The sequence below is a fragment of the Rousettus aegyptiacus genome, unplaced genomic scaffold (assembly GCF_014176215.1).
Source record: "Rousettus aegyptiacus isolate mRouAeg1 unplaced genomic scaffold, mRouAeg1.p scaffold_m13_p_16, whole genome shotgun sequence".
In the NCBI taxonomy this organism is placed as follows: Eukaryota; Metazoa; Chordata; class Mammalia; order Chiroptera; family Pteropodidae; genus Rousettus; species Rousettus aegyptiacus.
In genome coordinates this window covers 40,596,690-40,623,774 of record NW_023416291.1, presented here as the reverse complement: position 1 = coordinate 40,623,774, position 27,085 = coordinate 40,596,690, and the positions used below count along the sequence as shown (strand labels likewise).

The following is a 27,085-nucleotide window of genomic DNA, read 5'->3' as shown; positions in this document are numbered from 1 at the left end:
CCAGGACACCCCCAAAGTGTTGTGGGGAAGGACCTTTCTGTCCTGATACTTCACAGTCTGATGTTTTGGCCAAATACAGTAGGATGAATCAATAAGACATCTGAAATATCATCCCCAGATTTATTACTAGGTTTAAGACATAAAATATTGTCGTATTGCTGATAACAAAACATACTAGATCCCTCATCCTCAGTTTCCAGACAGAGCTCGTCATAGACTTGGTGGTCTGGCCTCAGCCAGCCACCACTTGTCCCCACAATAGCCCTGGAACTCAGCTATTTCTCAGTTTGCCAATCTGATAGGTGAAACCATGGTGTCCTGTTTTAATTTCCAATTCCCTGGTCGCTAGTGAAGTTGCTCCCCTTTCTCCTGACTAGTGACCATCTATATACCCACTCAATACTGTCTGTTCACATCGTTGGTCACTTTTACTGATGAATTGGTATGCAGAGATTCCTCTAGTCTTAATCTTTCCATGTGTCAGTTGGGAGTCAAGGGTGGACATTATCTCTCTCTCTGTCATTTCTTGCTCTGTTGTCTGCTTGCTCTGCCTTCTGTAGCTATGACTGCCTCAGATGTGGGTCTCAGGCTGTAAGTGTGAGGGACAGGGCCTTCTGGTGCTGGTGGTGGAGCACTCACAGGCAATCTTGGTCTTGCCTGGCCTCCCAGGAGCAGGTGACGGCGGCCGTGGCCCACGCAGTGGAGCAGCAGATGCAGAAGCTTCTGGAGGAGACTCAGCTGGACATGAATGAATTTGACAACCTGCTGCAGCCCATCATTGACACATGCACCAAAGACGCCATCTCGGTGAGGGCGGGTGGGCCTGGGTGGGCAGGGTATGCCCAGAACCTGGTGCTCTTGACAGGTGAGAACCTGCTGAAGCCCATGTGGGCTGGGGCTGCTCTAGGGGCACCCTCTCTACCCCTGCCCTTCCATCTTGAGCACCTCCAAAAAGGAGAAGGCAGGCATAGTCTGCAACATGTAGCCGAGCCCTTGGGTACCACACCCTTGGCTGTGCCCTGACCTCCCCTCCTCCCTCGGCACCTGTCCAAGCTTGGGCTGGGGAGCCCAGCCTTGCTCACCTGTTGCCCTGGCTATTGCAGGCTGGGAAGAACTGGATGTTCAGCAATGCCAAGTCCCCGCCACACTGTGAGCTGATGGCCGGCCACCTCCGGAACCGCATCACAGCTGATGGTGCACACTTTGAGCTTCGGCTGCACCTTATCTACCTGATCAACGACGTGCTGCACCACTGGTGAGGGCTCCTCAGGCCCTGCCCCCTCCTGCTCCTTCCGGCCCTCACAATTGCTGCTCTGCACTCAGTAGCTTGGCCTGTCCTGGGATGGGGGTCACTTGTCCAAAGACTGAGGGAGGGTCGATCTGAGCCACAAGCCCTCCATTGGGAGGACACCCCACCACTATCCCTTGGCCCTTCCCTGAACCTCTCACCTCACCTAGGGCCATCATTCTTTCATTCCTTACTCTCCTAGGGCAGCTTCTAGTGTCTTTCAGTGTCTTTCAATGTTTGCTGCCAGCTCCCTCTGCTGATAAACATACACATCCCCAGTGACCTGACTGCCCTGCTTCAGGGTCCCTTCTGCAAGGTTCCCTTTGTTGACCCTCTGTCCCAACCCACTGAGTTCAGCCCTCCACTCCCTCTGCCCTCCCCAGGCCAGGCCTACTTCTGCATGGCCTCTTGGTGTCTAATGAGAAAGATTAACTTAAGGAACCAGCCGCCTGAGCCAGGGCAGGCCCAGGGTGGGGATAGCCAGAAGCATGCAGTGCTAATGAGGCTGGTGTGTGGCTGCTGTGTTTGGCTTTGGGCTTGGCCAGCTGAAGGGGGCGGCGCTCATGAGGAGAGCATAAACTGACCTGCCCCTGTCAGTCTTTAACTTTGCCCCATCTTCTGCCGCACTGTGTCCCAGGTCTCCGCCCTCCACACCCCGTGCCACACTCGGCCCCTCCTTGCATCGTCATTCCCTTATTTCTCTGCTTTTGGGAAATAAGCAGCCTCTTGGAACCTTCTCTACCTTCCTGCTTCACCCACTGCTCTGCTGACTTCAGGGCAGTTCTGCAGAGATGGCACTGTCCTGTCGGTCCTCCAGCCACCCACCCTGTCCTCCTGCCTGGACTGTTCTTATCCTGACCTATTTTCTGGCCCCGGGCACTCCTGTCCCTGGGCTCCCTAATGACCTCAGTGCTGGGAGGGTTTCCAGCCACTCACCTTCTGCCCCATGTTTTACCCTGAGAAGTAACAGATGTGCCACCCAGACTGCCCCATGTCACCTCAGTGCACATCCATAGGGACCTTACCCATTTATGCTCCGTGTGCCCATGGGAGGATGTGGGGACAGTCTGCCTTGCTCTGCCAGCCTCAGGTCCCCAGTGCCAGACACACCGGCATATTTCCTCTGCTTCCTGAAACTTGGGGCCTGAGCTGGGGTTTTCTGTACACATGGGGTGACAATGCTGAGTGAGGCCACGTGTATAAAACACTGAGCCCACAGCAGCCCTGGCCTGACCTTTGAGGACAGTGAAGTGTTCACAGGTCTCATGTCTGTCCATCCACATGCCACCCCAGGAAAGAAGGGTTGTTTCACTGACAAGGAGACCAGGGTGACAGGCCTTGCTCTGAAGGTCCTCAGCCTGTGTTCCTTCCCTCCTCCCACCACTGTCCATCTGTCCCTCGGGCCCAAGTGCCAGCACAGGTCTCATGGGGAGCCTAGCCCTCGTCCCAGCTGGGTTGGGGGCCCATTCCCTGAGAAGGCAGAGGGTGCTGTGGCTGGAGCCGCGATGGTAACGGGCGCGTGGCCGGGTCCCGCCCCAGGGCCCTGACGCGCGGAAGGTCTCTCCCTCACAGCCAGCGCAAGCAGGCCAGGGAGCTGCTGGCCGCCCTGCAGAAGGTTGTGGTGCCCATCTACTGCACCAGCTTCTTGGCCGTGGAGGAAGATAAGCAGCAAAAGATCGCCCGGGTAAGTGGTGTGGCTGGGAGAGGGCAGGAGAGGTGGTTAGGGGCTAGGGGACACTTTTCCCCTGACACAACCTTTTGTCCTCCCCATGTCCAGCTTCTGCAGCTATGGGAGAAGAATGGCTACTTCGATGACTCCATCATCCAGCAGTTACAGAGCCCAGCCCTGGGGCTTGGCCAGTACCAGGTGAGTGCTGGGGCCCCACTTCCTCTGCCTGGGCTGGGAGCTGCAGTGGGCAGTGATTTCAGAGTCCAAGTGACATTTTCTAAACAGAGTTCCCAGGTGTTCCTCTGAGATCCTGGTGAGCATTGGGGGCCAGGGTCTGAGCAGTGGCCTTGGGGGCCCCGTCCCATGCGTAGTGAGGGGTGAGCCTTCCCAGGTGAAACTTTTCCTAGCACACTTGTTACCCAGTTGCCTGATTTAGGCCCTGCTCTCAGGGTGTCATTGGTCTGTTTGATTCTCCAGGCACACATTTACATGATGGGATCATGAAGAGAGCCTGATGTAGTCTAGGTTGCTGTAGCCATCACCCTGTGCAGTCAGCGCTCCCCATGTATGCCTGCTTCTACTCTGAGGGGGTGTCTGCCCAGAGGATAGGCACAGGGCAGGGAGGGTCTCTGTGGTCTCATCTGCTGTGGCCCCAGCACCACATCGTCATGCACAGCTGATGGAATAAAAGGCACAGCTCACACTACTTTTTGAGGCTGGCAGCCCTGGCTGAATGTCAGGCACTGTTTACAAGCCACCTCCCTCAGAGAAGGTCCTTAGTGCCATCTTCCCCTCAGGGAGCATGCTCTCGTGCTCAGAAACAAATGAAAGTGCATTCATACTTTCTCTAGACCTTACCCACTTTTATACGTGTTAAATAAAAGTGGATGTGTACCGCCATACCACAGTGACGCCAACTGCTGAGTTTGTGATAGTGGCTCATGTTTACTGAGCCCCCAATGTACAAGTCCCTTTTATTTGTCATTTCACTGGCTTCTTCCGCAAAATCTCAGAGATTAGTTCTTACGATGTCCCATTTCGCAGATGAAAAAACTGAGGCTCAGGGAGGCGGTGACTTGCTCAAAGCCAGGCATTGTGTAAGCATAGCCCATGAGAGTGTCCCAGACGTGTTTAAAGTCCATGCGTGGCTGTCCAGGGCACGCTATCATTGCCTGAGGTCAGTACCAGGGAATTCTGAACTTCACATTACATCACTGAGTTTCCAGTTAGATTCAGATGTTCTGGTTGTCAGGATCAAGCTGTTTTACATTACAGTTGCCTGCCTGCCTGCTTCAGGCCTCTGGGCCTCACTGCCCATGGCAGCACCCCAGCTTCCTGGTTCTTTCCCAGTATTTGTCCCTGTGCTGCTCCAGAAAAGGTGGGCCACAAGGCCCTCACGTTGAGTGCCGGCTGCCCTTCTCTGTCTGTCAGGCAACGCTTATCAGTGAGTACTCCTCGGTGGTGCAGCCAGTACAGCTGGCCTTCCAGCAGCAGATCCAGACCCTCAAGACGCAGCACGAGGAGTTCGTCAACAGCCTGGCCCAGCAGCAACAACAGCAACAACAGCAGCAGCAGCAGCAGCAAATTCAGATGCCACAAATGGAAGCTGAAGTCAAGGCCACGCCACCACCCGCTGCGCCCCCACCGGCCCCAGCGCCTACCCCAGCCATCCCGCCAACTACCCAACCTGGTACGTATGTGGTCCCCTCAGCACTCACCTTTGAGAGGAGGCCCCAGAAAGCAGCCTCCTCCCAAAGAAGGGCTTTGGTTTCTGGTTCTGTAGTCCCAGGCCAGATTCTAATTGGTTTAAGGCTCCAGGCCATGAGATTTTTCAAAGGTAAATAAAACAAAACCCTTACAAGCCAGACAGTTCTGTACAGACCATCCCAGAGAACAAGGAGAGAGGAAAGCTGCCCAAATCATTCTTCGAGACCAGGCTATCTTTCACACCAGTGGGCAAGGACAGGGGAAGAATTAAAAATGTAATCCAGTATTACTTCTGAACAAAGATGTAGAAGCACTTAATAAGACCTTAAAATGTGAAATCAGCCTAGTATTTTTAAAATGTATCGTAACCAAAAAGGACATGTCCCAGGACTATGTAAAGATGGCTCAACACTAATAAAATAACAGACCAGATGGGAAGAAGAGATTTTTCAACTAGATATGTTAAAAGTATTTACCAAAATTCAGCAGTGATAAAATTTGTTAGCAAACTACAATCAACATGGTAGAAGTAAGATACTGTAAGCTTTTAAACAAGATGTGGGTCTTGTGAAAGGGCAGTCTTCCCTCTTCCTGCTGCCTTCACAGCAGCGATCAGTTTTTAGTGGGATCATGAAGCAAGGATTTATTGGGAAATAAAGCCCAGCCTGGCTGCCTGGGTGTTTGGTGAAGACCGTTCTGGGCGGTGCCTCCTGCTGCCGGGGCCTCCACTAACTGCCTTCTTGCCTGGCTCCAGATGACAGCAAGCCTCCCATTCAGATGCCTGGCTCCTCTGAGTACGACGCCTCAGGGAACGTCCAGGACCCTGCCACAGCTGGCCCTCGGGGTCCCGGGCCGCACGACCAGATCCCACCTAACAAGCCCCCGTGGTTTGATCAGCCTCACCCCGTTGCTCCTTGGGGCCAACAGCAGGTATTTTTCATGGGGGTTGGTAGGTGGCTTCTGCAGGTTGGGGGCGCTTTTAGCGGCTTGCTGGGAGACATGTCTGCAGTGGGGTCAAAGCTGGGGGACAGGGTGTGATGGCCCACTCTTCCTGAGGTACAGGGGTTGGGTGGAGCGAGAAAGGCAGGCCTTTACCTCCACCCCGGGCTTCGATCAGTAACGGAGGTCCCCGTGTGAGTGCCGGGAAATTCGCACAGTTAAGTACAGCAGCGTGTTCTTTTTTTCCCCTTTTTTGACTGGTTTGACTAGCAAAATGTCAACACCTTGTACCCTGGAAAGAACGTGGCACTCTCATAAGGAAGGAGATCAGAAATGTCAGGCTGGCAGCATTTTCTGGGGCTGAGACACTGGTCATTTCTGCCCATTTTCTTGAGGTCAGCAACTTCTAGACCAGGGTAGGGAGCATCTCATCCAGCATAGCGTGACTGGAAGGCTCACCAAACATCCGCCTTGGGTCGGCAGTCTGCAGTCGGAAGCTGTGGCCTGGCCAGCCCCTGTAGTGTCTTACATGTTTTAAAGTATTTGGCACATTTAAAGTCTGGCTTCCTGGCCTCTCTTGAAAGACCCAGGAGTCTGGTGGCCTGGGCCTGCCTCCTGGTGATAGCGGTCAGCAGAGTTAGCCAGCTTTGACCCTAGGGATAGGCCCTCTGGGCGACCTGCTGAGCATGTCGTTCCTCAGCCCTGAGTGGGTTGCAGTCCTGGCTTTAGGTCTTCGAAGCAGCAGCTGGGTGAGATTGCAGTCGACTTCAGCCCACAGAAATGTGTTTTTGGGGGTGGGCCCAGCAGCAGACTCTGAGACAGGATGAAAAGACGAGTAGTTTTTGTGGGAGATGACCCAGAAGACAGCGCAGGAGAGAGAAGTGACAGAAGGGCGGCGTCAGGGTGGGTAGCCACCATGGGCCCCTGGGGCTCAGCTACTCCACGTACTCTGGAAGCAGTGGTGGAGGCACCTCTGTAGCATCCACCAAGGGGCAGAGGGTGTTCAGATTCCCGGCATGTGGTCCCTGCGTGCTGACCCAGAGGAAGCTGTTGGCCAAGATGCAGGTACAGCAGTTGGAAGTTGGGTTATCTGCAAGGTATGAGGGTCCAGTGGTGGGGCCAGCACACGTCAGTAAACGAGGCACCATGGCCTGCCCAGGGTAGCACCCAGTGGGCCATCAGCCTACAGTACTGGGCAGTGCAGAGGCTGATGTCTGTGGGGTGCTGGACGGGCCTCATGAGCCGCTCATGTCTGCTCTTTGTCTTGCAGCCTCCCGAGCAGCCGCCTTACCCGCACCACCAGGGTGGGCCACCTCACTGCCCACCCTGGAACAACAGCCATGAGGGCATGTGGGGTGAGCAGCGTGGAGACCCTGGCTGGAATGGCCAGCGTGACGCACCCTGGAACAGCCAGCCTGACCCCAACTGGAACAGCCAGTTCGAGGGTCCCTGGAACAGCCAGCACGAGCAGCCACCTTGGGGTGGTGGCCAGCGCGAGCCGCCCTTCCGCATGCAGCGGCCACCGCACTTCCGTGGGCCCTTCCCACCCCACCAGCAGCACCCACAGTTCAACCAGCCACCACACCCCCATAATTTCAACCGCTTCCCACCCCGTTTCATGCAGGATGACTTTCCCCCGAGGCATCCCTTTGAGCGGCCGCCCTATCCTCACCGCTTCGACTACCCCCAGGGGGACTTCCCTACTGGTGAGTGCATCGTGCCCTTGGAGGGGACAGCCAGCAGTCTAGTACACACAACCAGCCTTCTCCTTCCCCTGGTACCCAGAGAAGGCCAGGTCACCTTCCTGGAGGAGGCACCTGACAGATTGGCCTCCTAAGCTGGCTAATGGCACTGCTGGTGGTCCTTGGTGTGCACGCGATGTGCTCTGAGTCTAGGTCACAGCCAGAGTCATGGGATGACAGAGAAGCCCAGCTTGGGTTCTTGGAGAGACAGGGAGACAGGAGAACAGGCTGGCAACTTAGGTTTCAGCACCAACCACGCATTAAGCTGCAGAGGTGTGACACCCTGGTCCCTCTTCCCACATACCCAGGAATAGGGCATCATCGTCTGTCTGTCCTACAGATGAGGGAAGACAGGCTCCAGAAGGAGAAGGAGCCCCCAGGGCAGCAGGCAGGCAGCAGGCATTGAGTCGAGGGCCCACACCATTGTCAGGGTTCTCTGTTCTTTCTTACAGTTTTCATTAGCTTCTTTACTGTTTTCTGTTATTATTGTTTTCAGAGAATCTTTAGTTTTGTTGATCTCTGTTTTAAAAAATTTCATTCCTACTCTTACTGCTTCAACTTTTATTTTTAAATCCACCGTTAGCTATAAATTCAGCTCAGAGACTACTTAGCACAGTTGTTACTCGTGTTAGGATCCTGGGGTAGCTGTGGCAGAGTCCCAAAGACTGGGTGTCTCCAGCAACCGACATTTACTGTCTCCCATTTGGGAAGACTGAGGTCAAGGCATCAGCAGGGTTAGTTTTTTTTTGAGGCCTGCCTCCTGGGCTTGTAGATGGCCACTTTTTCCCTATGTCCTCACATGATCTGTGTGTCTATATCCTTATTCCCTCTTCTACAAGGACTCTAGTCATACTGGGTCGGGGCCCACCTATGTGATTTCATTATAAGTTATCTCTTTAAAGGCTCCAGTATCCAAATGCAGTCACATTCTGAGGTCTTGGAGGTTAGGACAGGGATGCCTATGTGAGGGGATACAGTTTAGCCCAAAACGTTGTTTGAGGGGTCTGATGTCCCTGCGGTTCCTTTTGTGCATGAGGTCCATCAGGTGCTGCTGTGGGTGCGAGACAGGCCCCTCTGAGCCTCAGCTTCTCCCTCTCGCTGCATCACCTGAGCAAAGCGGTGTGAGGGAAGGTGCTGGGGAGAACTGCCCTGAGAGTAGGTGTTGATATCCTTGCCCTTGAGCCCCTTTCTGCTGATACTTGTCATGTGGGAGATCACATCTGAGCCCTTGATACCACCCAGCTCATGACTTCCTTGCAGGCCTGAGACAAGTTTCTGTTTTGCAGAGATGGGACCCCCTCACCACCACCCTGGCCACCGTATGCCGCATCCTGGGATCAACGAGCACCCGCCCTGGGGGGGGCCCCAGCACCCTGACTTTGGCCCTCCCCCCCATGGCTTCAATGGGCAGCCTCCCCACATGCGGCGACAGGGCCCTCCCCACATCAACCATGATGACCCCAGCCTTGTCCCCAATGTGCCCTACTTTGATCTCCCCGCCGGGCTGATGGCCCCCCTTGTGAAGGTAAGGTCTGCGGAGAGCTCAGGCCAGTCCCTCTGTCTCCATGTGAACAGTTCACAGATGGAACCCATTTCCCATAGACTTAAATACTGTTTCCTCAGGCCCCTTCCCCTCATTTCCTATTCCCCAGTGAACTTGACCAAGCTAGTCAGTGAGAATGCGCTTGAGCCAGTGTGCCCCTCACAGATGCATGTGCTTGCGTTCCTGAAGCGGCAGCAGGAGGGGCCCATGGCCTCTTGCTCCCTCTGCACCAGACTGGCAGTGGAGATCAGTCTGCCAGTGTGTCGGGGAGAGCTGCAGGCAGAGGGGCCAATGGGATGAGCTGGGTCAGGCTAAGGTTGCTCTGACTGCTGAAGGGCCTGCAAGGGAGGTGATGGGGCCCCGAGTTAGAGTTGGGGGCATAGGGCAGCAGCACCTCTAGACAGGGAATCTGGGATCCACAGTGTGTCTCAGTGAACTGGAGGCTCTTTCCGTCACCTAAGCTTGCAGGCCGCATTTTCTGTGTACATATTTGAAGAACTTTGGTTTTCATGGGCTTCAACAAAAGAGCCCTCAACCATCCCATTTAGAATGTTGCTGAGCTCTACTGGAGGTGGGCCTTCTAAGAAGGGCAGGGTGAGCACTCTGATGCCCAGGGCAGCCTGGACACCAACGCAGGGCCCTGTCTCCTGCCCCTGCAGCATCCTGGGTGGGCCTTACAGAGGCCCTGGCAAGGTACGGTAACAACTGTATTCTTCACTACAGCTGGAAGACCATGAATACAAACCTTTGGACCCTAAAGACATCCGCCTTCCACCCCCCATGCCACCCAGCGAGAGGCTACTGGCAGCTGTGGAGGCCTTTTACAGCCCACCCTCCCATGACAGGCCCAGGAACAGGTACTAGACTCAGGGAGGTCTGGCTGTGAGGCCAGTGATGGGAGGGGAGCCTTGCGTCCTGTCTTCCTACGAGTTCACTTCACAAGAAAGACTTCCACCGCCATACTTTCTGCCCAGAGTGAGGCCCCTGTGAGGAGTGTGGTGTCTAAGAGAAGTCGCCAGTCTAAGTTAGAGGGTTTATTTCTTCCCTGGCTGTGGCTAATGCATGTCACATTGTGGTCCTCGATGAAGGGCTTTTCTTAGACGTGGCACATTATAGAGGCAGCTGGCTGTTGCATACCCAGGCTTTGTCACAGGTTCCTCGGAATACCCTCCCCCAGCCACCTGACTGCCAATCCAGCCGAAATTGCCTCTTGTCCCGTGCTAGGCGCAGGTGTGCCCATCTGAGTCAGAACTCCTAAGACCCTCCTCAGCCATTTATTGGAATAGTAGTGCGAGAGGGCGTGGGAACCGGGTAGAGCTAGAGACATGTCCTGACCTTTACTTCCCAGCATGTGGCCTGGCCTCAGCTGACTTCTCCATCTGAGAAAGGGTGGCCCAGCTTGGCATCCTCTGATTGGGGTGGGAGGCTGCACACCTGAAGGCCTGGTGGTGGCGCTTACTCCTGATGAGCTTTCCCCAGTGCCCTGCAAGGGTGGCGGGGGCGGGCGGGCAGGCATGGTTACACGAGGGTCACCTGTCTTACAGTGAAGGCTGGGAGCAGAACGGCCTCTACGAGTTCTTCCGAGCAAAAATGCGGGCCCGACGGAGGAAAGGCCAGGAAAAGAGGAACAGGTGAGGCATCCCTGCCATCTCCTGTGGAGTCACCATGACTCCCTGGCTGCATCAGGTTCCAAACCAGACACACTGTCATGTCACTCCCTAACATATCCCCACACGCCCTAATGCGGGCAGCGGAAGCCATGCTGGCCTCTGCCTGGGGCTTGGGTCTGGCTTCATATGATAATGGAGCTGGGACCTGTTCTTAAAAGCCTGAGTTGAAACTTGAAACACCAGCACGAGAGAAGTTTGCTGTTATTTATTCACCAAGCTGTTCAGGAACACAATACCCTGGTGTGAACGTCATGTCGTGCTCTGACATGCACCCCTAGGGTCCTCCCAAAACCTTTGGTGGGGGTGGTGGGTTCAGCCTGTCGGGGAGCTGGGAGGTGCCAGCTCCAGCTCACCAGCTTTTTCCTACAGTGGACCCTCAAGGTCTCGGAGCAGGTCCAAAAGCAGAGGGCGCTCCTCCTCTCGTTCCAACTCGAGGTCCTCCAAGTCATCTGGCTCGTACTCAAGGTCACGCTCACGCTCGTGCTCCCGTTCCTACTCCCGCTCCCGCTCCAGGTAGGCAGGCACCCCCTTCCAGGGAGTGGGGCCTGAGGCTTCTCTGCGGTCGCTGGGCTGACCCATTGGGCCCTCCTGTTGACTCTCCCTGCAGGAGCCGCAGCCGATCCCGCTCCTCAAGAAGCCGCTCGAGGTCCCGCTCCCGCTCCAGGTCCAAGTCGTACTCCCCAGGGAGGAGACGTCGGTCGCGGTCCAGGAGCCCCACCCCGCCGTAAGATATCTGTCTTAACTGTCCAATGACCCGCTGGTAGTGCTGGACCCTCTGAGGCTTTGCTGTGAATATTGAAACATTTCATTAGAAGACGTGCTCAAGATGGCCCGTGCTGGGTCAGTGCCTCAGGGACCCAAGTGCTAGCATGGTGACAGTGGCACTTCCTTGTCTCACCCTGGTGTTTTTTTATGGTCACATTGTAAAGCCTGAGACAGTGGCTGGGCTCTCTAACTATGTTAGGGGTTCAATGTGACCTGCCCTTGCTGCACAGTATGGGACAGGGACCATCATCTTAGAGAGCCCCTTTATCTGGCTGGCGAAGAGGATGAAGAAGAATGGTAGAGACACAAGTGTGTGTGTCCATCCTATGCTGTGACCATTCACATAAGCCACATGCTGTAACACAGAATTTCCATTCCAATAAATGTACCAGCTCTTTTTTAAGAGACGTAACCTGTCTTAATTTTAGTTCCTCGGCTGGTCTGGGTTCTAATTCAGCACCTCCTATACCTGACTCCAGGCTTGGGGAAGAGAACAAAGGACATCAGATGCTGGTGAAAATGGGTAAGGTTCCGTGGAGGGTGAATGACTCGCTCTGGGCTTTCGGGATCGGGGATGATGGAATCAGAGCAAGTTCCAACTTACCACAACATCTGGAATAAGGGCAAGCCCGCAGGGTTCTGCTGGGCATTCTTTGTCAGCTTTACATTTTTAAACTGCATGTTTGCACATTAACTCCTTAAATGCATTCCTACTTAACTTTATGTCAGGGTAAAGGCACCAGTTTCAGCCTTTGTGGGTTGTAACCACTTGCCTCTCTTTCTTCCTAAGGCTGGAGTGGATCTGGCGGCCTTGGCGTGAAAGAGCAAGGGATCCAGGACCCCATTAAGGGAGGGGACGTGCGGGATAAGTGGGACCAGTACAAGGGCGTGGGTGTGGCCCTGGATGACCCCTACGAGAACTACCGCAGGAACAAGAGCTACTCCTTCATCGCCCGCATGAAGGCCAGGGACGAGTGCAAGTAGTTGTGGCAAGGAGCCACACCGGCAGCTTGGCCCTTGGGACCTTTCTGGCTTGTTGGCGGTGGAAGATGGTAAGGGCAGCTCAGTTCTCACACTGCCTCCATCTCTGGAGAGCAACAGAAGAGGATGACCACAGCATGCTGAGTGACCAGTGCCATGCTCAACTGCGTGGGAGGTCCAGGTCCCACCTGCAAACCAGCTCTAATGTAGAAGCAAGATTCACATGAGGAGACGCCCTGAGCTCGTCCCCTGGACAGTGAAGCAAGAAACATGAGCCCCTCACCCCCTGGATGAGAATCCTTAACACCTGAAGGAGAAGATGTTTCCCATCTCCCCACAGTCATATCTGAGCCTCTGCTTAAACCAGCAGGCTTGTGTAGAAGTGGCCCTGGGCGAGCATGCCCGCTGCCTGGGCTAGGGGTGCAGCGGCCAGCTCTGCCGCCTGCCCCCACTGAATATGTCATGACAGAGATCGGGCCAGGCACTAGTACTGCTCATTCTTTAAAAATGGAACAACAAAACCTTGATTTGCAAAGCTAAACAGGGCTTTTGTTTTTACTCCAAATGGTTTAGTTTTTAAAAAAAAGAACATTAATCTAAGATGATCCCCAGTGAGATAATTTGAAATTTGATTCCTCCAAGACAAACTGGCCCTTAGTTCAGTTGTTTTAGTTGAGTATCTTTTTTTTTTTTTTTTTTTTTTTTGAACATTAGCCATTTGCTATTATCTGCAGAAAGAAAAGGCTCAAAGGCTCTAAGGAGATGGATCTTGAGGCATCTTCAGGTCATGGAGTGACACCCAGAAGGATCTGTATCCTTAGCATCTACTTGTGTTTTTTCACTTAGAGGAACCCCAACACCAGCACTTGTGTGCGACAGCCCATTCAGACCCAGTGTGGGGAGCAGCCACCGGCCATGCCTCCTGCTCTGTCACTTTTCTTCTCCTCAACCCCCCACAAGGGGAGGTGAGGCCTGAAGAGAGCCACCTCTGCTGGGAGCCTTGGAGTGACCGCACCGGGATTGGCCGGCCGTACTTGGCATCTACGGGCAATGGGGTGTGGTGCCATTTATTTGTACAGAAACATTTTTGAAAAATTCTTTAAGATGGCAAAATCCTCTCCAACTTTTCAACCTGATGTGATCAAATATTTGATTTTGTTCTAGGTTTCCTGTAGCTGTGAATTGTTTAAACGCGTCTGATTCAGGATAAAGCGTAAACGTGCTGTTAACAATTTCTTGTGGATTTTACTGTTTTGCCTTCAAATAAAGACTTTTTTTAAAGACCTTTTTCTCTGTGTGTTGATGTCAGATGTGTGCTCAGGCTCAGCAGGGAGGAGGTGTGTCTCGAACGCGGACTACATCTGAGTTGTGGGATCGGGTCAGAAGTTCTGCCTGAGGTCTCATGGGAGTCCCCAGCGTGGACCCTTGGCCCTGTGTCCTCATTAGTGAATGGGGCTTCTTGTCCCATCTACCTCAGCTCGTTGGGAAGCCAGTACCTGGCCAGGTGGAGCGGCTGCACAGGCTCCAGACAAGCTGGCATCCTCTGTCCTGCCATGAATGATAACAGAGCTCTAGCCAGGTTCCATTTCCACTGGCCTGTGGCGTATCCTCTTGTGTGCTGGGCACACCAGGGAGGGGGCACCGGAAGGGATCAAGTGCTCAGAAAAGGCTAGAGCTGGGATTTCACTCAGGTGAACCCTGGGTACCACCTGGCTCCCCCCAACCCCTACACCAAATGTCCCTTTAACACTAATGTGTCTTGGTTGGTGTACTGGACCAGCTTGTTAGATCATCAGCCCACAAGTCTAGCCTCACCTGACATTCACAGCTCCTTCTTCACCTCGTCCAGAGCATCCTCCATGGTCAGCGGGGCGGGCCTGTGGTGCCTGATGTACTGTGGGGCAGAGAACAGACACAGATGTGTCACCACAACCACCTCAGCCTACTGCAGCTTCAGGTACTGAAGATGGTACCTGACCCCAGTGGCTCCTGGTCAGGCTGACAAAAAAAGGTAAGGATGTCATGTTATATGCTATGGAAAGAGAAGAAAAGAAAGATGAGCCCTGGATGAGATGAGTCTGAAAGGATGAATGACTGCGGCCGGGGAGAAGGGCCTGGGTATCACTCTCAATGTAGGCAGTGAGAAGCCATGGTGGGCTGTAGGCAGGCGACGTGGTCAGATCACCTCAGTCTGCATGCAATCAACTGATGGACGTCCAAAAGAGGAACAAGTTAAAGGACCCCACAGTGCAATCAGCAAAGTCCAGGACGTGGGAGACTGTCGGACAAACCACCTGTTTTCAAATAAACTGCAAGAAAACGAGAAAGGGGAGGTAGGGAAACCTATGGAGCAGTAGTTCTCCAAGTGGGTCCCCAGTGGGACCCTGCCGCCAACAGAACCCAGGTAATCACAGCCCTGGGGGTGTTGGACACTGCTCAGGGCTGGGAACCGCTGTTCCAGTTGAGGCTTAAAAGACAGCAATCTCAATGTGCCAACTGGGTCCTGATGAAAAAGTAGGAACAAAATGTCCGCCTTTTAAAGTCCTCACTTTAAAATACACACTGAAATATTGGTAGATAAAAATGCATAACAGTTAATATCATATGCCATTTCTATTAAAAAACTTCCTTAATGTGTCTAATATACCTATTACATTGCAACATATTTTACGTATTGTGTAAAATATATATTACGTACATATACGTAATAGTTATTTTACATAAGAAAAATAGTCATCCCTGAAATTACAGAGGACTTTATAAGTTATACATTTCTAGTTTTTATAAAATGACATTTTGTGTAATCAGACAAAAATTAAATTTTTGAAGGGAAAAAAGTGACATCCCTTGCACTTCAGCTCATGGGACTGAGGAGAGAGGCCCTGGCCTGGTAGCACTGGGGAAGGGTTTGTGAAGGGACAGCACCCCTCACTGAGGAGAAAGTCAGCCTTAGACTGAGGTCACTCAGAGCTGTGCCAGCTTCTGAGGCTAGCTGGCTGTTGCTGCCCCCTCCCTGCATGGACTCTTGTCATGGACAAGGAGAAAACAGGCTCCCTCCTCTAGGACAGAAGGTGACCAGGCCCTCTCGTCCCTACTGCCCTGGGCTGAGTGCCCTCCCTCTTCCCAGAAAAGGTAGCTGGGCTGTGCTCACCTCTTTAGCTTCCTCCAGGGTGTGGTAGTGGAAGGTGTCGTGGTCCAGGGACTGTAGGAGGGACCTGTGCAGGTGCCGGCTGGCCTCGATGAACTGCTGCGTCAGGCTCAGCTGCTGCTTCAGCATGTCATTGAGCGCCAACACCGCCGGACTGTAAGCTGTCAGGGCTGCCCCCAACGATGCATCATTGGGTGGCCCCCAGGCCCCTGACCCCCAACCAGTACCCTCAAACCCATCAGCATCAGCCATTTTGGGCCCACGTGCCATACAGCCTCCACCCTCTCAGCTATGTCTAGACACTTTCTAGAAGTGTTGCCACCTTGGAAGTAGCGAAGGCTTCGCCCATTTCGTGTCTGTCTCTACTCTAGTAAATGAACTGCCTTCTGACTGGTGTAAACCTCGGAGCTGTACTTCTAGAAGGTTCGGCTCCCAGGCAGAAACAGAAGGCTTCATATCCAACACAAAGAAAGGTTATTAAACTGACACCCATACTGTACAAGTGCACAACGTGAATCTATTTAACTTGACTGAACTGTACACTTAAAAATGGGAAAGAGGGTAATTTGACAATGCATGTTGAAACACAATCAAAACTTAAAAGAATACAATTAAAAATAAAATTTTAGTAAAATAAAAATACAATTCAAAATAAAACAGCAAGTGTTAAAAATGATCCTTATTAAAACTACATAGTAACAGAAAAAAATCTTTGAGGTTGATGTTAAAAATGACGTTTTTAAAAAAGATATAAACATCTGATATGTTACAACCGGTATATTTTAATATCATTTTTTAAAATGAAGAGTTTTTTTTAATGAAGTTAAAATGGGAAAAAAACAGCAGGTACTAGACAGATTCTTGCTGGTATCATGTGAAGCATCAGTGGCCCCATGGGAACCTGGTAGAGTCTGGGCTCCCTTTTGGGTGGCTTTTGGGTGCCTTCCTCCTGCTGCAGACGGGCTGGGCCTCCCCAGGCCCCACGACTTCCCCAGACTCAGCAAGGAGGCCAGGCCCCGTCCACCTGGCTAGCTGCCTCGCATTACTGGCTGAGTACCTTCAGGGGAGAAACATGTAGAGATTCCAGACAAAAAGGCTCTAAGGGGAACACAGAAAATAAAAATAGCCCTGTTGGGGTAGAGGACTTTGAAATGTGTTACTTTTGTCCTCTTTTGTCTGACATTGGTGTCCTTTGGGGAGACACTCAGTCTGTCATATGGGATCCAGATGGCAGCTGCCTATGGCTGTGACAGTCCCCACCAACGGATTCCCCGAATCCAGTACTAAAGAGGGGGGCCATACCTCCAAGGGTGGGTGTGGATTTGCAGGTAAAATGCATCCAATTCACTGCAAGGACCCCCAAGCTGGGCTGTTACCTTCTATCGCATCTGCACTGACGACGTGACTGGCGATGGGCTCAGGGTCCACATAGGCGCTTCCCAGGGCTGGCCCAATGGCCGCCACACCAGCCGCTGTCCCAACGACAAATGGGAGGAGGTGAGTGGCAGGATTTGGAACGATGGCTGACGTGTGGCTGCGACCCTCACTCCAAATGAACTAATCAGGGAGAATTATACCCCTCTGCACAGTCCAGGAAGAAAGTTTGTCTACACTGTGGGTGATGTCTAGACAAGAAAAAGGAGGATGGTATTTAAAGGAAAGGGAACTTTCTGTCCAGAAGAGCCAAAGTCGATGCTGGAGGTAAGAGAAACGTCTGGAAAGTAACATCAGGCATGATGAGACGTGTTGCCTGCACAGAGGAGGATCCACTGAAACACGCCAAGTTCAGACAACCATCTAGACTGGGATGTGGCAGCCCTGGGAGGCCCTATGCTGGGGCCCCACGAGCTGCTTGAGGATACACTATCCCAGGAGGCAGCTCCTGTCTCAACGCTCTTCCCAGACTCACCCTGGCCCCGCTGATGTTTGGGGCCATGTCACTCTTTGGTGGCACTGTCCTGAGCACTGCAGGATGTTAAGCAACATTCCTGGTCCCCACCCACTAAACTGTCACTCAGCTGTCACAGCCAAAAATGGCCCCAGATCTTACCGATGTCCCCAGGGGCCAGAATCACCCCAGTTGAGAACCACTACCTTAGTCTTTGATTCTGGAACCTTCCAGAATGTTTGAGATCTTGGAACCGATAGTCAGAAACAACTGGGGCAACTAACTGTTCCTCCTCCATGAGAGAGGAAACCGGGGTTCCCCCAGCTGGTTAATGACAGCCCAGCGCTCCCAACCCTGGCCTCCCTCCTCAGGCCCTCAAGCCACATGCTTACCCTTCATCCACTGGTAGGTGAAGGCAGGGTCGAGGGTCTGCACAGCAGTCTCCTTCACGACTCTTGGAATATCCCTGGCCCGCTTTTTCCGAGATACGCGTGTTGGCAGGGGACGGTCTGTCTTCGGGGTTTCAGAGAGTTCAGACAAAGTGGCCAGCGTCCTATCTGGAGACTCCTCAGTATGGGCCATTGGCTCAGATGCTGTCAGACTTGGGGATGTGTTGAAATCTTCTGAGTAAGCCGAACTCACTGTGCTGGCCGTGGTGTCCCCAGACATCGGCCTCAGGCTAGAAGCGTACTGGGACCCAGCAGAGGAAGCCAACGACTCACTCAGGTGCTCCGAGACCTCGCTTCCCATTGGGGGGCCCCTGGCCCAGGGGCTTTTGCTGTGTGTTTTTTCCCTCTGAACTTCTTTCTAAATGAAGGATGGCAGAGATAACTAGAAAATGTTTTCCAACGATCGACATGCTCCGAATACCACTGCCTTAGAATGAGGTACAGGGTGCCCTTGGGGGTCCGGCAGGCAAAGGTCCACACCAGTCCTTTATTAGACTTGGACAGGCCGAGTATTTGAGCAGGGCTCTTGAAACACTTCGGCCCGGGGCTGCTACATTTAACACAGACAGTGCAACTGGGTAGGGGGCACATGGGTGAAATGTTAGTATCATTATTATGTATTATTAAAATATGCCTTTGATAATGAGCTCATGACTAATATGGCAAGAATCACAATAGGGCCCTGGAATGGGTCAGGCAGGTGTTTTTACAGGGTGGTTTAAGTGGGACCAGCTTTGTCTGTTGGATTAAGTATCTTTAGTTTGTTGCCGCCTAAGTCAGGGTCTCTCTTGTGGCACTCTTGACATCTGAGACCCAATGTCAAGTGGGGGCCATCCTGTGCATTGCACGACCCTGAGCAGCATCCAGTCCAGCCGCCACCCACTCAATGCCAGTAGCACCCTCCACCCCAGTCATGACAACCAAAAACTGTCTCCACACATCCCCAAGTGTCCCCTGGGGGCACAACTGCCCCCAGTTAAGAATCACTGACCTAAATGAAGAATAACGGTTGCAAGCCTTTCTATGCAATGACCTATAATGAAAACTCAGTTGTACTTACTTTCTGTTCCAAGTCCAACTTCTCACTGACAGCTGGAACCAGATCATCAAGGGATAAAATATTTATTCTAAAATCTGTAATTAAAAATGTAACATGACAATATTTACTAATTTATTTACTCCATAAATGTTTACCATCATGCTGTAGATACTGGGCTACACTCCAGGAAGATAGAAGATGTGCCGTCCCTGTCCTCGATGAGCTAGGCCAGGGGTTCTGCATACTTTTTCTCTATGGCATAAAAGCTACCATAGTCCAGGTGTAAATGGGTGGGCATGGCCGAGCTCCGATAAAACTTTATAAAAACAGATGCTGGGCCTCCTGGTCTAGACAAATGAGCAGATGACCACAATGCAAAGAAGGATGCATGGTGACATGTGTGCTCAGAGGTATGAGGGGTGAGAGGGGCACCTCGACCTCTGGGGGACATGGGAAGAAGGCTGCAGGGCCTGGGGGAGTGGCACATGAGGTAGACATGAGACTGGGCCTGAAGTGTCCTATGTTCTCATTTAAAGCAAGTTAAGGACATAGGAGCTGATGGTGAGTACACATTTTGGGATGCCAGCTGGCTGATCGCCAGCGCCTGACCACATGAGTGCTGAGGACTATTAGCAGGGAGCAGGTGACGCCCTGAGCAGGAGGCACAGAGCTGGAGGTAGGAGGGAGAGAGAGAAAGCTGCCCATTCTCTCTGGAAAGGTCAGCTGAGTGTGGCCCCAAACGCCAGGCTGAGGAGCTGTGCCCTGTGCCTTCTTCCACTCACCCGTCATAAGACCAGATCCAATCCAACCTGTCATTCCTGTCCAAGGGCCTTTCCTCTCCTCCAAACTCCTCTAACACTGGCTGTCACCTCAGTTCATGTGACATGTAGGTCCAAACATGCGCTCATGGACAAAACCTCCAAACTAGGTCATCCCAGCTGGCCCAGGGCAAAGGCCCCAGGGGAGATTCTGGACACCAGCGCTTGGAAGTGTTGGGTGAGAAATAACATGATTGTCACATCAGCCGACCCTTAAATGCACACACTGAACTGTGAAGCAGGACTGGCTGAGGCACTTCGCATTCATCATCTCACTAATGTGGTCCTGCCCCACTTTACAGATGAAGAAACTGAGGCACAGAGAGGCCAAGACTGCACAACCAGTAACTGGCAGGGCCAGGACGTCCACCCCAGGTAGGTCAGACCCCAAACTAAGACTTGCATTCACCACTCCCAGCAGCCTCCCTCCCTCAAGGCTGCATCTGCATGGGGGAAGGGGGGTGGTCTGGACACCAGGAGAGGCCCCTCCGGGTCAGCAGTGGGGCCAGAATGGTGAAGATACCCGCTTTCCAGCCCTCAGGCTCAAGGATCTGGGCCAGTACCCACCAGGTGCCACGTGGCATTAGGCAGATGGCAGCCCCGGAAAGGGCTCAAAGGAGTTTTCTCACACCCACAGCCTCGACCCTGACCCACTGACCCCAACCTGGAAGGGATGGACCTTTGTCAGCAGTGCTCCTCCCTCCGTCACCCCACTGGGGTGGCCCCCTGGCATACTGCATATTTCAAGCTGAAGGAACCTGAGAAATGGCCGGTGCTGCAAGGACCCTCTGACCTTCATCCCTGAAGCAGGCTGGTAGGCCCTCCTGAGGGGACATCCCTCTACCCACAGGAAGGGAGCATCCTGTGGCCAAGACAAGGGGACACACCGCGAGAAATCCTAATGGGCAGCCTTGTTCGGGATCTCCCAGTTAAGTGCCCTTAGCTCATTTCCTTTCATCCTTTCACATTTTTCTCCAAGCGTTTCCAATTCTCATCAAACCCCGCGTAAACACGCAGGTTTAACCCATTCCTTCAGGTCTTCGTTTCCTTCTGAGGGCTCCCTGTCATGTAAAACTTACATTAAATATTTGTTTACTGTCTGTCTTTTGTTACAGAGCCCCAGCTGAGAACCCAGAAAGGGAAGAGAAAGAAGCTATTTTTCCTCCCCTATGACGGATTCATGAGGTATGGTCACCCAGCACCTGGTGGGGCAAGGCTGGCACCTGCTGCTTTCTCGTCCTTCCGACATATAGCAGACAGTTATTCAGCTTAGATTTGAGGATAAAGCTGCCCAGAGGGAAGCAATCCATGTCGGCAGCACATCTTTTTCTTTTCTTTCTTTCTTAAATACATAAAATAGTAAAATTTAGATGTTAAGTAACATTTAAACATGGAAATGATAGAAATATTTGTAATAGGCTACGGGTTTCCTTTTTCGAATTTAAAAAGGAAAGGAGGCAAATTTCTTTTACAAAAAGGAAAAATGAGCGGCCTTTCTGTTGCACGTAGCTCTAGAAGAAATTCCGTTATTGCTCTGTAACTGATAAGGGTTATTGGATGAAGACTTTAATGACAGAACATAAATCTGACTTGGCCTCTCAACCAGGAAAGGAGGTCAGAGAGTTGAAGGTGTGACAAGGCCTGCTGTGCACTCCCTGTAATAGCCTGTGAACACCACCCCGCGGACCCTAAGGACAGCCTCGCCCTTCCTGTCCGGGGTGACAACTTCGCACAGGGCCGTAGGTACCATTTAGGCTGTCACTGGAGGCTTCTGAGAGCAACTCCTCCCCAGGCCCAGCTTCGTTCCTTCCGGGAGACGACGAGAACCTGCTGTGCGCCATCACTGAGGATGCTGCCTTTGACACGTTGCTGGTGATGGAAAGCGACACCTTGCGAGAGGCTGTGTCTCCTGGAGTGTATGTCTGTGGGGAGCGAGCTCTTGAGCGCACGCTGGGAAGGGTCCTGTCTGCCGATTGGGAGGTTGGCCGAGATGATGTCCCAAGTGGCTTTAGGCTGGAAAGTTCCTCACTGGGTAGCAAAAGGAGTTTCGGTTGAGTTGGGATCTGATCCTACTTTGGCAGAAATAAATGAAAGAAACAAAATTACCAAACATGATAAATAAGTCCTTATCATTCGACAATGTGGCTGGTGGGGTGCATGAGGCCAAAGCTTCTTTGATCAGATAGTTAATCCCTGGCGGCCCTTTCTCTCACTTCTCATTTCTGGAAGTCAGGGTATAACGTTTAGACAGGAAAACATTAGGATTAGAAATACTCCGCAAGTAATGAGAAATATCATTTTGCTTTCAAATACCTACTGTTAATAACACATTTTCTAAATGAAGGTCCCCGAGTAGGCGATCTGACAGCCTGGATCTTCAACAAAACCAAAATATGCAGATTATTTCCCCTTAAAACATAGCCTTCCCATCACTTAATATTCACTAGGATAGCTATAATCAAAACCAAAAAATAAGAAGTGTTGGCAAGGATGTGGAAAAACTAGAACTCTTGCCCACTGCTAGTGGGAATGTAAAGTGCTGCAGCCACTGTGGAAAATTGTTTGGTCATCAGTAAGTTATACACAGAATTACTATAGGACTAGTAATTCCACTCCAAGGTATATACCCAAAAGAACTGAAAGCAGAAACTTAGATATTTGCACACAAACACTCATAGCCACGGGATCCACAATGCCCAAAAGGTGGAAACAACCCAAATGCCCATCAATGGATGAATGAACAAACATGATGTGGTCCATCCACACAGTGGGATAGTTGGCCATAAAAAGGAGTGAAGCTTTGACACATGCTACAAAATAGATGAACTCTAAAAAATGATGCTGAGAGAGAAACCAGACACAAAAGGCCACATGTTGTATGATCCCATTTATACGAAATGTGCAGAATAGCAAATCCTAGAGACAGAAAGCTGATTAGTGGCTGCCAAGAGCTGGTTGGGGGAGAGGATGAGGAGTGATTAGTGGGTGTCCTTTGAGGCTGATAAAAGCGTTCTGGAAGTAGACAGAGGTGGTGGTTGCACAATACTGTGAATGCGCTAACTGCCCCTGGATTGTTTATTTAAAAATGGTTAATTTTATGTGAATTTCATCTCAATAAAAAAATGGAAACACAGCCTTCCCAAGTTAATGATTCCTGTGTGGTACAAGTGACAAGTAGGCGTGGATCGCCGATGGCATTAATCCCTGCTGGTGTTCAATCAGTCATGCCCAGTGCTGTCCTGGGGTGTAGTTATAAGTCAGACTGTATTGCAATGCTGCCTTATGTGTCCCAAATTCCATCCTCTACAGAGCAGTCCCACAATAGGTAACTGTGACTGTCTGAGAAAAGAGTTTCCTTTTCAAACCCCTTTCTCTGATAGCTTAGGGGTGGCAGCTGCTATCAAAAGTCTCTAGTGCTATGACATAAAGGTATAAATGCAAAGGCTTTGTTGAAAATAAATGTGTGCAAAGCTTACCAGGAATAGTTCTATTTGTTCTTTCTCACTGACTCTGGTGCTCGCGAAACCCTGATCTGTGCATGTTTCTTTTTCTCTAGAAGATTTCATCAAGCTTCCCAGCAACTCTTTCATTTCCTCTTCATCACTGTCTGGAGAATCGAATTTTCTAGCAGTTTCTTTTTTGGGGGGGGTTGGAAAATTCCTCTCTTTCCCAAAATGGGCTTCCGGGGACAGCTTTTCAATGGGCGGTTCTCTCTTCTTCAGAAACCTACTGACCTGCCCGTTTGGTGTATCACTCTCAGTGACAGGAATTTCATAGGCCTGCTTGTGGGAGGTTTTGTCTGTATTCTGTGAAGAAAGTTTAACCATGCTCCTGGGAGGAATTTTGTCTGCTCTCCTGGAAAGACTGTCATCTGAGGTCTTCGGGTCAGATTCTATGTCAGACAAGTCCCTCTGCACCTTCCGATTCACGATCTTGGATTCGATCTGGGCCAGCTTCCTGAGCACGGCACTGGTCCTGAGCTTTGAGGCAGTGGTCAGGGGTCTACCTGAGGAGAGCCAGGGCCCACCCCCCAAGCCAGCATCCTCTTTCGGGAATAAGTGTTTTTCACCCATAGTTTGGCTTCTTTTTAGAAATCTGCTATGACTGGGAGCTCTTTTAGTGAGATTCCTATTGATTTTCAAGTTTCCAATTTCTTCCATCTTTGAATCTTCTAAGGAAATATCACTGAAATCACCAAAGATATCGCGCATGGGCCGGCTGGTTTTTCTTGTTGAAGCCATCCTAGGGAGGAAAGAAAGAAAACCTATAGGTAACAATACCTGATGTTTGGATCGTGCATTCAAATCTCAGTGGCTCCCACCATCCTGAGAGAGCAAATCCCCTTCGTAGTCTGGCCAGAGCCTTCCCTTCAAGCCCAACGATGACAAGGAAAATGCTTGGCCACTTGGTACCACTTAATGAATTACTGTGCAAAGGCAGGTCTTAAACGAGACATGTTACATATTAAACACCAGAGCCAGCAATTCTCAGTCTCTGGCAGTGTGCCCGGCACTCCGCTTAGAGCTACATTATCTCATTTAACCCTCACACCAATGTGAGTCAGTTATTGTCACCCACTTTCATACAGGAGGTGGAGGAAATGAAAGCTCCCACAGGTCACCAGCCAAGAAGTTAGGCTGGTAAGCAGCTGAGGCAAATTCAAAGCCCAGGTCTAATTCCAAAGGCCCCACTCTCCCCCACTGGGCTTCGCTGCCTTGCCAGTTACTGCCCCCCCATAGCTCGAGTGAGTCTTGCTCCCCAGTTGCACCTCAAGTCGGGGCTCTTCATTTATCAATGTGTCCTCGGCTCTCTCACAAAGAGCTGTTGAAACATAACCTGTGTATTTACTGAACTCCTCTAAAAATCTGATTTCACTTAGAAGTGTGAGAACCACTGTCCTGGAAGGGAGGGTAAACCCCGGACAGACACAGCACCACCACCTGTCCCCCCACCAAATGTCAGCCACAGATGGAGTGCGCATCCTAGTGTACATCTTTCCAGGGAAAAGGGCCGGAGCTTTCCTCACATTCTCAGAGTTTCCTGAAAGAACAGAAACAACCCACTGCAAGACTTATAAAGATTTCAAAAGATTTTTAAAGATGTAAAAAGACGAAGAAATATGACGGGTGGAAATGTACTTGCGGCAGCCTTTTAGTGAGAAACTTGGCAACGGCAATGAAAATGCGAACTGCATGGACCCTGTGACCTGGCAATTTCACGTCTAGGGATTTACCTACAATTAGACTCTCAAACGCATACAGAGATGTATGTTCAAGGAATGTCACAGCAGCGTTGTTTATACTTATCAAAAACCTGAACCCATCCACAGAGAGCCGGTAAAGTCCAAGAGACGGCATTCAGATGATGGAATATTATGCAGCCATTTAAAGGAATGAGGGAGATCTCTGTGTGCATAATAATGTCTCCGATATAATAATACGTGAGGCAGGAAAGACAAGATGCAGAACCGTGCCTTATCTCCATACTGATCTGGAACAACGTTTGACAGCTATCTTTATTAATATTTTTGTAGCTGAGGCTCAGGAGATAACCCAGCCCAGGGCATTCTGTAGGTCAGCGGGGCGACCCCGCCACCAGGCCAGGTTTTCTTCTAAAATTTTCCCTAGGTTTAAAAGTAAACCAATGGAAAAATGGTTAAAATGGTAAATTTTATGTCATGTATCTGTTACAACTAAAATAGATATCTTTAAAATACATACAACTAAAAATAAATCAATAGGCAAAGGACATTAACAGACATTTCTCCAGACACAAAGAAAGCCAGGGCTAACAAGCCCATGAAAAGATGTTCAACGTTACTAGCCATTAGGAAAATGAAAATTGAAATCACCATGACTCTTTTTAGTGACCATTCTCCCTCGGAGGAGGTCTTTAGGCAACAGCCATGGTGCCCAGCTGAAACAGTATGATCCCGAAGCCCCACTTTCACAAGGACTGGCAGCAGCGTGTGGCCATGCGGTTTCACCGGCCTGTGTGGAAGATCGGTAGACACAAGGCCCAGAGAGCCAAAGCTCTCCACATCCTGTGCCCTGCATCTGGACCCACCGGCCCATAGTGAGACACCCCACTGTGAGGTATCACACCAAAGTTCGAGCTGGCAGGGGCTTCAATTTGGAGGAGTTAAGGGGTGGCCGGCATCCCCAAGAAGGTGGCCTGAACCATTAGTATCTCAGTGGGTCTGAGGAAGTGGAACAAGTCCACTGAGACCCTGCAGGCATTAATGTTCAGCGCCTGTGAGTAGCCCTCCCAGCTCATCCTCTTCTCCAGGTAGCCCTCGGCCCCTAAGAATGGAGACAGGATGTCGATTTAAAAAAAAGGAAGAAGAAAAAACCATCATGAGATTCCACTTCACACCCACTAGGATGGCTAAAACCAAAAATTTTAGTATATGTGCTGATGAAATGAGCACTCAAAAATACAGATAATAACAAGTGTTGGTGAGGATGTGAAGAAATTGAAACCCTCATACACTATTAGGGGATTGTAAAATGGTGCAGTCACCAATTTGGAATACACCCCGGTGGTTCCTCAAAAGGTGAACCATAGTTAACAAATGATCCAGCAATTCTACTCCATGTGGCCTAAGATAATTGAAATGTAAACAAATATTCATGATAGTTATTATTCATAATACACGAAAAGTGGAAACAATCCAAATTTCCATTAAGTAGAGAACGGATGAGAACTGAGGTCCAGTGAAATACCATTCAGCAGTAAGAACAAATAACAGCATACAAAATAACAAAAAGCATACGAAAGAACAAATAACAACAAGCAAAATCTCAAACACATTACAATAAGTTAAAGTAGCCAGATAGAATATACCACACACTGTATGATTCCAATTATAAGGACTGTCCAGAAAAGGCAAATCTACGGACTCAGAAAGCACATCAGGGGTTGCCTGGGGCTGGGGGTGGGCGCAGGGATGGACTGCTAAGAGGTAATTGGGAACTCCTTCCACTGATGGAAAGTTCTAAAGCTGGACTGTGGTGATAGTTGCACCACTTGGTAAGTTTACTAAAAATAACGGAGTTGTACACTTAAAAGAGTAAACTGTATAGTATGTAAATGAACCCTCAATAAAGTTGTTACAAATAAATAAGTCAAACTTTGAAAATACTGACGTGCCTCCGACCACCGGGGTCTTTTCCCAGGCCTGGAGAGACCCACACCGGACCACGCTCCCCAGCGGGCCCAGACAGAAAAGCTGAAGCAGGAGGCGCTGGGCCGCCCTCCCAGCTCAGCCCCAGAGCGCTCCCCGTTTCCCCGCAATTCCGCTCCCAAGCCCTCCCTGCTGCCGCCACACCAGACTTGCCAACCTCTTCCCACGACGTCCAACGGCGGAGGCCGCCGCGGATTTCAGCGGGGCACTCAAGCCATAGGGGACCGTTGCCCCGGGCAACGGCGCCGGGGCG

At 51.1% G+C, this 27,085-nt stretch overlaps 2 protein-coding genes across 6 annotated transcripts in view; one reads left to right on the top strand and one right to left on the bottom strand.

The window, feature by feature from the left end:
* Nucleotides 1-13,591, top strand: part of LOC107517251 (calcium homeostasis endoplasmic reticulum protein) — an 18,153-nt gene extending 4,562 nt beyond the window's left edge. The window contains exons 4-17 of one of the 3 annotated variants that reach the window (XM_036233892.1): nt 670-807; nt 1,104-1,255; nt 2,828-2,972; nt 3,066-3,155; nt 4,389-4,647; nt 5,419-5,594; nt 6,874-7,309; nt 8,632-8,870; nt 9,612-9,745; nt 10,433-10,519; nt 10,928-11,071; nt 11,166-11,282; nt 11,803-11,846; nt 12,114-13,591. In XM_036233892.1, the coding sequence (XP_036089785.1) occupies nt 670-807; nt 1,104-1,255; nt 2,828-2,972; nt 3,066-3,155; nt 4,389-4,647; nt 5,419-5,594; nt 6,874-7,309; nt 8,632-8,870; nt 9,612-9,745; nt 10,433-10,519; nt 10,928-11,071; nt 11,166-11,282; nt 11,803-11,846; nt 12,114-12,307 (2,355 nt within the window). In that variant the 3' untranslated portion in view covers nt 12,308-13,591. Of the gene's footprint in view, nt 1-669; nt 808-1,103; nt 1,256-2,827; nt 2,973-3,065; nt 3,156-4,388; nt 4,648-5,418; nt 5,595-6,873; nt 7,310-8,631; nt 8,871-9,611; nt 9,746-10,432; nt 10,520-10,927; nt 11,072-11,165; nt 11,283-11,751; nt 11,847-12,113 lie in introns of all 3 variants that reach the window. The other 2 variants (XM_016157785.2, XM_016157786.2) reach the window with 2 other exon arrangements.
* On the bottom strand, nt 10,742-27,085 carry CUNH19orf44 (chromosome unknown C19orf44 homolog). 3 transcript variants are annotated; one of them, XM_016157787.2, is made up of 9 exons: nt 26,990-27,085; nt 23,123-23,888; nt 21,394-21,715; nt 18,850-18,923; nt 17,733-18,147; nt 16,829-16,924; nt 15,456-15,622; nt 14,120-14,198; nt 10,742-11,344 (listed from the first exon to the last, which is right to left on the bottom strand). In XM_016157787.2, exons 2-8 carry the CDS (start codon nt 23,885-23,887, stop codon nt 14,127-14,129), a joined length of 1,911 nt encoding a protein of 636 aa, XP_016013273.2. In that variant the 5' UTR covers nt 23,888; nt 26,990-27,085; the 3' UTR covers nt 10,742-11,344; nt 14,120-14,126. The 3 variants fall into 3 exon arrangements, with proteins under 3 accessions (XP_016013273.2, XP_036089786.1, XP_016013274.2); XM_036233893.1 differs by having other exon boundaries at nt 26,986-27,071; XM_016157788.2 differs by lacking the exons at nt 10,742-11,344; nt 14,120-14,198 and having other exon boundaries at nt 15,504-15,622; nt 16,755-16,924.